This window comes from Sinocyclocheilus anshuiensis, unplaced genomic scaffold (genome assembly GCF_001515605.1).
Source record: "Sinocyclocheilus anshuiensis isolate Anshui unplaced genomic scaffold, SAMN03320099.WGS_v1.1 scaffold1994, whole genome shotgun sequence".
NCBI lineage: Eukaryota > Metazoa > Chordata > Actinopteri > Cypriniformes > Cyprinidae > Sinocyclocheilus > Sinocyclocheilus anshuiensis.
The window spans coordinates 137,758-147,111 of NW_015548215.1; the positions used below are offsets into that span (position 1 = coordinate 137,758).

The following is a 9,354-nucleotide window of genomic DNA, read 5'->3' on the forward strand; positions in this document are numbered from 1 at the left end:
CATTCATGAATGAAACTCGGCTGTGTTTGCTTTTAGAGATGCGCAGCGGCTCAGCTGTTACTATATTTGGAACTATTTCGTTTATGAAATATATACAATAAGACGATAAGAATGTTTGCGGGAGCGTGACACACATTGCGGGAGCGGGCGGTAATGCTCAGAAATTCAGGGGGAGCGGGCTTCAGAAAACTGTCCCGCTCAGGACTCTAGGCTGCGCGTCAACACACACGGTTTTTTTCCCGCGCTCCCCCATCTCCACCCCCAATCATTAGTGCCGCTTGTTCGGTCTTTGACAGAACATATAGGACACTTTTTAAAATAGCGCCATAAACGTACCGAATACCGGCACAAGTCTAACACACACACACACACTCACTCACTCACATACACACACACACTCTCTCTCTCTCTCTCTCTCTCTCTCTCTCTGGTTCCCACAGTCTGATCTGCAGGATCATGTGAACGTGTTGAAGAACCTCCATGAATTCATCATCAGAGCAGAACGTACCGTTCCATGTGAAGGTCCTTCTTATTGCCCACCAGCATTATGGGTACTCTAGGAAAAAAGACATTTATAACACAGAGACATTAACTGAGATTTTAATAACTGACCCCATTCATATTCTTAATACATGCTTCTGGTCTTATTATGAACGATTCATCAGGATTACGCATTTCTTCTTATTAAACATCACGTTTTCCTCAGAAATCATTACATTGTGGAAGTTTTTTTTTTGTTTTGTTTTTTTTTTAAAGAAAAAAAAATGACATTTTGCAAATGCTAAAAAAACAAAACAAAAAAACATTAAAAACTAATGAAAAATTCAATATTTTTGCTTGGGGGAAAAAAAGAAACCTCGCAAGTGCTAATAAAATAAATAAATAAATAAATAAATATATAACATTTTCGTTTGGGGAAAAAAACCCTGAACTTTGCAAATATAATTAAAATAATTTAAAATATACATATTTTTCTTTGAAAACTACTGAACTTTGTAAATGCTAAATAAAAAATTATAAAAGAAAAAAAAAATATATATATATATAAATATATATTTTAGTAAAAAAAAAAAAAACACTTAGCAAACGTAAACAGAAAGAAAAAAAATTGTTTTGGAAAAAAAAACTGAACCTTGCAAATGATAAACAAAAAATAAATAAATAATACATTTAAACATAAAAATAAAATAAAATAAAGATACTTACTGTACTTTTCCCACCATATCCAACAGCTTTTCATGGATAACTTTTACTACTTCAAAACTGCAAGGAAGAGGGAGAGACAGATCACAAACGGGAATTCTGAAAATTAGCAGATAATTTTATCTAAGGTTATTTATAAAACAAGAATAAAAATATATAAAATAAACAAAAAAAATTCAAATTATAATCAAAGTAATAAATATTACTATTGCAATGTTTACTGTAAAAACTGAGTATTTAAGCCAAAAAAATATAATAATAATATTATTATTCTACAACTGTAAAAATGACCATTACCGTGGTAAAAAAAACAAAACATGAAACTTTTATTTCTTTATATTTAATGCTTCCCTTTTGTTGATAAGCACTTCTCCTCACTCTGAAACATGCAATGTTTTTACGCATTTAATTAAATTGCAGCCTTTGCCAATAATTAATCACACCAAGCCAGTTTATTTCGATTTTCCGTGCAGCTCTGCTTCAGATGGTTGTGAGATTTTATAACTGGTTAAAGGCTGAAACACAAAGCAGAGCCTGACAATGTCATCATTTAATTAACATCAAACATCCAGACATCCGGAGACGGAGATGATGAAGATGATGAAGAACAAACATGGATCCACAGGTCTGAGATCAGCGCTTACTGTCCATCAAATATGATCTAATTTAATAACTCTGTGAGGGAGGCGAGATCTTCTAGAAATGAGACGTCATCTCTCAAATTCAATCAGATGCAATGTTTTATTCATAAACCATATTCTGACAGTCATCAGGAGCATTAATCTGTGCTCTCACCTTTTATTTGAGGTGACTGAATACACCAGAATGTAGCCGTTGATATCTATGGAGTACGTCTGCGGGAAAATAGAGTATTCGTCCTGAAAGAGCGGAATTCAAAACACACTTCAGTTCAGAGACGAAATCAAAACTTCATTCTAAGAATTCATGACATGATGCTTTTATAAGAACGTTTTGCCAACTGTGCGGTTTTATTTTAGTATTATTTAGAAACTATTATATTTATTAGTATTTAGGGATGTAACAATTAACCGCGAGCCGGTTGAAAATCGATTCAAATATGTGACGATTCAAATCGGTTGAGATGCTAAACAAATCGCGATTCATTTAGGTGTAGGAGTTTATATGAATGCATGTCTGAGGGGAGCTTACTGTCTTTAGAAAAGTTTAGATGGTATTTTTTCTTTTTATTTGCCTCTGTATAATGCATATTAAAGTTCATAAGCGCAGCGCTGCTTGGATTACAGCGGTAACTAAGGAAACACTGTATCATTGCAGTTCATAAGTGCAGCGCTGCTTTGTTTACAGTGGTAACCAAGGAAACACTGTATGTATCATTGCTGTTCATAAGCGCAGCGCTGCTTGGATTACAGCGGTAACTAAGGAAACACTGTATCATTGCAGTTCATAAGTGCAGCGCTGCTTTGTTTACAGTGGTAACCAAGGAAACACTGTATGTATCATTGCTGTTCATAAGCGCAGCGCTGCTTGGATTACAGCGGTAACTAAGGAAACACTGTATCATTGCAGTTCATAAGTGCAGCGCTGCTTTGTTTACAGTGGTAACCAAGGAAACACTGTATGTATCATTGCTGTTCATAAGCGCAGCGCTGCTTGGATTACAGCGGTAACTAAGGAAACACTGTATCATTGCAGTTCATAAGTGCAGCGCTGCTTTGTTTACAGTGGTAACCAAGGAAACACTGTATGTATCATTGCTGTTCATAAGCGCAGCGCTGCTTGGATTACAGCGGTAACTAAGGAAACACTGTATCATTGCAGTTCATAAGTGCAGCGCTGCTTTGTTTACAGTGGTAACCAAGGAAACACTGTATGTATCATTGCTGTTCATAAGCGCAGCGCTGCTTGGATTACAGCGGTAACTAAGGAAACACTGTATCATTGCAGTTCATAAGTGCAGCGCTGCTTTGTTTACAGTGGTAACCAAGGAAACACTGTATGTATCATTGCTGTTCATAAGCGCAGCGCTGCTTGGATTACAGCGGTAACTAAGGAAACACTGTATCATTGCAGTTCATAAGTGCAGCGCTGCTTTGTTTACAGTGGTAACCAAGGAAACACTGTATGTATCATTGCTGTTCATAAGCGCAGCGCTGCTTGGATTACAGCGGTAACTAAGGAAACACTGTATCATTGCAGTTCATAAGTGCAGCGCTGCTTTGTTTACAGTGGTAACCAAGGAAACACTGTATGTATCATTGCTGTTCATAAGCGCAGCGCTGCTTGGATTACAGCGGTAACTAAGGAAACACTGTATCATTGCAGTTCATAAGTGCAGCGCTGCTTTGTTTACAGTGGTAACCAAGGAAACACTGTATGTATCATTGCTGTTCATAAGCGCAGCGCTGCTTGGATTACAGCGGTAACTAAGGAAACACTGTATCATTGCAGTTCATAAGTGCAGCGCTGCTTTGTTTACAGTGGTAACCAAGGAAACACTGTATGTATCATTGCTGTTCATAAGCGCAGCGCTGCTTGGATTACAGCGGTAACTAAGGAAACACTGTATCATTGCAGTTCATAAGTGCAGCGCTGCTTTGTTTACAGTGGTAACCAAGGAAACACTGTATGTATCATTGCTGTTCATAAGCGCAGCGCTGCTTGGATTACAGCGGTAACTAAGGAAACACTGTATCATTGCAGTTCATAAGTGCAGCGCTGCTTTGTTTACAGTGGTAACCAAGGAAACACTGTATGTATCATTGCTGTTCATAAGCGCAGCGCTGCTTGGATTACAGCGGTAACTAAGGAAACACTGTATCATTGCAGTTCATAAGTGCAGCGCTGCTTTGTTTACAGTGGTAACCAAGGAAACACTGTATGTATCATTGCTGTTCATAAGCGCAGCGCTGCTTGGATTACAGCGGTAACTAAGGAAACACTGTATCATTGCAGTTCATAAGTGCAGCGCTGCTTTGTTTACAGTGGTAACCAAGGAAACACTGTATGTATCATTGCTGTTCATAAGCGCAGCGCTGCTTGGATTACAGCGGTAACTAAGGAAACACTGTATCATTGCAGTTCATAAGTGCAGCGCTGCTTTGTTTACAGTGGTAACCAAGGAAACACTGTATGTATCATTGCTGTTCATAAGCGCAGCGCTGCTTGGATTACAGCGGTAACTAAGGAAACACTGTATCATTGCAGTTCATAAGTGCAGCGCTGCTTTGTTTACAGTGGTAACCAAGGAAACACTGTATGTATCATTGCTGTTCATAAGCGCAGCGCTGCTTGGATTACAGCGGTAACTAAGGAAACACTGTATCATTGCAGTTCATAAGTGCAGCGCTGCTTTGTTTACAGTGGTAACCAAGGAAACACTGTATGTATCATTGCTGTTCATAAGCGCAGCGCTGCTTGGATTACAGCGGTAACTAAGGAAACACTGTATCATTGCAGTTCATAAGTGCAGCGCTGCTTTGTTTACAGTGGTAACCAAGGAAACACTGTATGTATCATTGCTGTTCATAAGCGCAGCGCTGCTTGGATTACAGCGGTAACTAAGGAAACACTGTATCATTGCAGTTCATAAGTGCAGCGCTGCTTTGTTTACAGTGGTAACCAAGGAAACACTGTATGTATCATTGCTGTTCATAAGCGCAGCGCTGCTTGGATTACAGCGGTAACTAAGGAAACACTGTATCATTGCAGTTCATAAGTGCAGCGCTGCTTTGTTTACAGTGGTAACCAAGGAAACACTGTATGTATCATTGCTGTTCATAAGCGCAGCGCTGCTTGGATTACAGCGGTAACTAAGGAAACACTGTATCATTGCAGTTCATAAGTGCAGCGCTGCTTTGTTTACAGTGGTAACCAAGGAAACACTGTATGTATCATTGCTGTTCATAAGCGCAGCGCTGCTTGGATTACAGCGGTAACTAAGGAAACACTGTATCATTGCAGTTCATAAGTGCAGCGCTGCTTTGTTTACAGCGGTAACCAAGGAAACACTGTATCATTGCAGTTCATAAGTGCAGTGCGGCTTTGTTTACAGCGGTAACCATGGAAACACTGTATGTATCATTGCTGTTCATAAGCGCAGCGCTGCTTTGTTTACAGCGGTAACCAAGGAAACACGATTTTATTTTATTTGTGTTACTTATTTATTTGATTTGGGGCTTGTTTTAAAATTTCAATTTAGTTTTGTTATTTACATTTACATTATATTAAAATTTTGTCATTTAGCAGACACTTTTATCCAAAGCGACTTACAAATGAGGACAATAGAAGCAATCAAAACCAACAAAAGAGCAATGATATACAAGTGCTATATTAGTATATTATTATAGTGTTATATTTCAATTTCACAAAGAAACGTGCAGAATTTTGTCCATGCAACAATAAAAGGACACATTTAATTTATAATTTGTCTTAAAAAACAATTGTGAATTGAATCGAGAAATCAAAATCGTGAATCGAATCATGAGTTGAGCGAATCATTACATCCCTATTAGTATTATGAATTAGATTTTACATTTTCAGTTTTTATTTTTATTTTAGTAATTTTGTTATTTGCTTTTGTCATTGAAAAATTTTTTTCTTGCTTTAAATTTATTCGTATTTCAGTTTTAGTAATTTATTCTTAGTTTTATTTCGGTTAAGTTTTTAGTTTTTTTTAAGTTTAAGTCTGTCATTGAATATTTATATTTTATTTCGGCTTTATTTTAATTAATTAAAACCATTTTAATGCTTACGCTTTTTAATTTTAGTTAAAAACAACACCACTGCAGAAAGGTTTATGGCCTTTCGTGGATTCATTTCTGCATTAAAATGTGTTTGAGAGTCATGCAGTGTCACTGGTGTTGGACTCCTGAATGTTTGATATTGCTGTGAAGTTTAAAAAATAAAAATAAATAAATAAAACAACATTTAAAGGTGATGTCGTGTTTCTCACCTGTCCCGCTGTGTCGACCAGCTGCAGGTGATACTCCTGACCATTCACTGTGATCATTTTCGTAAATGCTGAAAAAAGAAATAAAAGACACCAGATCAAAAATCTGAAAAATTTTGAAATATTATTATAATGTAAAACAGCTGTTTTCTACGTGAATATCTGTTAAACTGTAATGTATTTCTGTGATGTGCAGCTGTATTTTCAGCATCATTACTCCAGTCTTCAGTGTCACATGATCTTCAGAAATCATTCTAATATGCTGATTTGGGATTGAGTCCAAGAGTTCATGATTATCGGCTGATGCAAATAGTGAAATAATGTCTCAATTTTGGATGTTATTAAATCATGAAAACGTTTCATAGTGAGTGTCTCTGAACATCCAACAAAAAAACATTTTCAGTGACAAATTTAACAACTTTAAATTTTTCCGCTGTCACACAAACACTGATTTTTTCTTTTCTAGTTATTGCAAACACTTAAAAAAAAAAAAAACTGTTTTTGCAATTAAAACAATCAGGAGAGTTGATGAGTTTCAGGCACAGAACCGTGGAGGTGGAGTCATTGCAGTGGAAGCCACACCCACTCAAGTAGACTCCTCCCACTCGGCCTGTTCCACTGCCTGATAGCTGTGTTACGACCCGCCCCTTTAAGAATGTCCCATTATAAACAACGCCTGGTCGATTTAAACAGCTGCTCAAAGTCGCAGTGACCTCGAGCGCAGAATCAGATCATCTGAAGCTTGAAGCAGATCATCCAAATCAACAAACACTCATTTTTTCATCATATGGTTTTGTGATTAATTCAGTTAAATTGTCCAACCTTTACATATTTATATATACTATAATGTAATATAATATATAATAGTACATACCTTTGTTTTTTTTAGTGTTTGCCTTATTTGTTTATAACAAAAACAGGACAGTACAGTGGATTTAAATTAACAGAAATAACAAAAAAGATAATCGTCCTTAATAATGAAAGGGAAAAAATAAATAAATAAATAGGAGATCACTTCAGTTACATCCTAAAAGCATTAAAAAATAAACACAAATAATAATAATAAATAAAAAATACTACTAATAATAAAACCACAAGTTAATTTACTGCTAATCATGATTTTAAGCTTAATGTTTAAGTTTAACAAGTTTGATTCCACTTTTTTTCTTAACAACTGCATTAATGAATCTTGTAGTACTTGTGAGGAAACATCACATAATCAGCCTTAACTAGATTAAATCCCAACATTTTCTATAACAAGTGGATATTCAACTTAAACTACATGTCAAGTTATAAATGAACAACTAGTCAGTAATTATTTAAATCTGAAGTGTTAAACATATTGAATCAGATTTGACCAAATGACTCGCAGTTCAGTGAGTCAGATGCTGAGTAACCGAATGATTCAGTGAGTCACAATCACAGAACTGATTCATAAGAGTCATTTGCATACAAACTGGAGTGTAGTAGTCACAAGGCCAGTAGAAATGCATATTATCTAAGGTAATTTTATCACTTCACAGAGCAAATTTCAATTATCAAGCCTACATTATTATGATTATGATTCATTTTGCAGTAGGATGTGATCTGATTCACTTACTGTTTTCAATCGTGGGGTCGTAGGAGTCGACAAACTGGCCTTCCACAAACTGTATTGTCAAGGAGGATTTCCCTGAAACACACAAACGTCGCACAGTCAGAGAGAATGACCATCTTACCTTCAGATCACCAGAGAATGAACATGAACTCATGAACACGCATGTTACATTAGTGCAAAAGAGATTTACACAGTGATGCATCAATCTAAATCATAACGCCAAATGAAGCAAGTCTCACAAACAAATGTCTGAACTTATCAAGAAACTGCCATGTAGCCAAAAATAAGCTTCATTTTTAATGCAAAATATGATTTCTCTGGTCTGGATCTCAGCGTGTGAATGCATGTGATGAAACGCTTCTCCATTCAGAAGAGCGTTTGTGATGAAGCTGCCGATAGTGGTAGTAACGCAGGACATTCACACACACACACACACACACACACACACACACACACACACACACACACACACACACACACACACACGCCCCTTTAAGAATATCCCATCATAAGCTAATGACAGTACAGTGGATTTAAATTTACAGAGATAAATAAATAAAAGACAAATGTCCCTAATGATGAAAGCTAAATAAATAAAAGATAACAGCAGTTACATCCTAAAAGCATTTTAAAAAAATACTACTACTACTACTAATAATAAATAATAATTCAAAAATACTACCACTTACTCCTATTAATAAACCTAAAAGTTAATTTTCTGCTAATAGTGATTTTATGCTTCATTTTTAAGTTCGACAATTCTGATTTTTCTTAACAACTGCATTATTCATGTAGTACTTGTGAGGAAGCATCATCACATAATTGATCTCAACTATATTAAATCACAACATTTACTACAACAAAACTCCGCTATGGACATTCAACTTAAGCTACATGTCAAGTTATAAATGAACAACTAGTCAGTAATTATTTAAATCTGAAGTGTTAAACATATTGAATCAGATTTGACCAAATGACTCGCAGTTCAGTGAGTCAGATGCTGAGTAACCGAATGATTCAGTGAGTCACAATCACAGAACTGATTCATAAGAGTCATTTGCATACAAACTGGAGTGTAGTAGTCACAAGGCCAGTAGAAATGCATATTATCTAAGGTAATTTTATCACTTCACAGAGCAAATTTCAATTATCAAGCCTACATTATTATGATTATGATTCATTTTACAGTAGGACGTGATCTGATTCACTTACTGTTTTCAATCGTGGGGTCGTAGGAGTCGACAAACTGGCCTTCCACAAACTGTATTGTCAAGGAGGATTTCCCTGAAACACACAAACGTCGCACAGTCAGAGAGAATGACCATCTTACCTTCAGATCACCAGAGAATGAACATGAACTCATGAACACGCATGTTACATTAGTGCAAAAGAGATTTACACAGTGATGCATCAATCTAAATCATAACGCCAAATGAAGCAAGTCTCACAAACAAATGTCTGAACTTATCAAGAAACTGCCATGTAGCCAAAAATAAGCTTCATTTTTAATGCAAAATATGATTTCTCTGGTCTGGATCTCAGCGTGTGAATGCATGTGATGAAACGCTTCTCCATTCAGAAGAGCGTTTGTGATGAAGCTGCCGATAGTGGTAGTAACGCAGGA

The 9,354-nt window shown here is 36.2% G+C and overlaps 1 protein-coding gene across 2 annotated transcripts in view; it reads right to left on the reverse strand.

Moving 5' to 3' along the window:
• LOC107653878 (GTP-binding protein Rheb-like) overlaps positions 1-9,354 on the reverse strand; it is a 17,632-nt gene that overhangs the window by 2,473 nt on the left and 5,805 nt on the right. The window contains exons 1-5 of one of the 2 annotated variants that reach the window (XM_016440748.1): positions 7,734-7,922; positions 6,137-6,204; positions 1,999-2,081; positions 1,207-1,263; positions 509-556 (exon numbers count right to left, since the gene is read on the reverse strand). In XM_016440748.1, coding sequence (XP_016296234.1) covers positions 509-556; positions 1,207-1,263; positions 1,999-2,081; positions 6,137-6,204; positions 7,734-7,884 — 407 coding nt within the window. In that variant the 5' untranslated portion in view covers positions 7,885-7,922. Of the gene's footprint in view, positions 1-508; positions 557-1,206; positions 1,264-1,998; positions 2,082-6,136; positions 6,205-7,733; positions 7,923-8,942; positions 9,015-9,354 lie in introns of those variants that run through there. The other variant, XM_016440749.1, reaches the window with a different exon arrangement.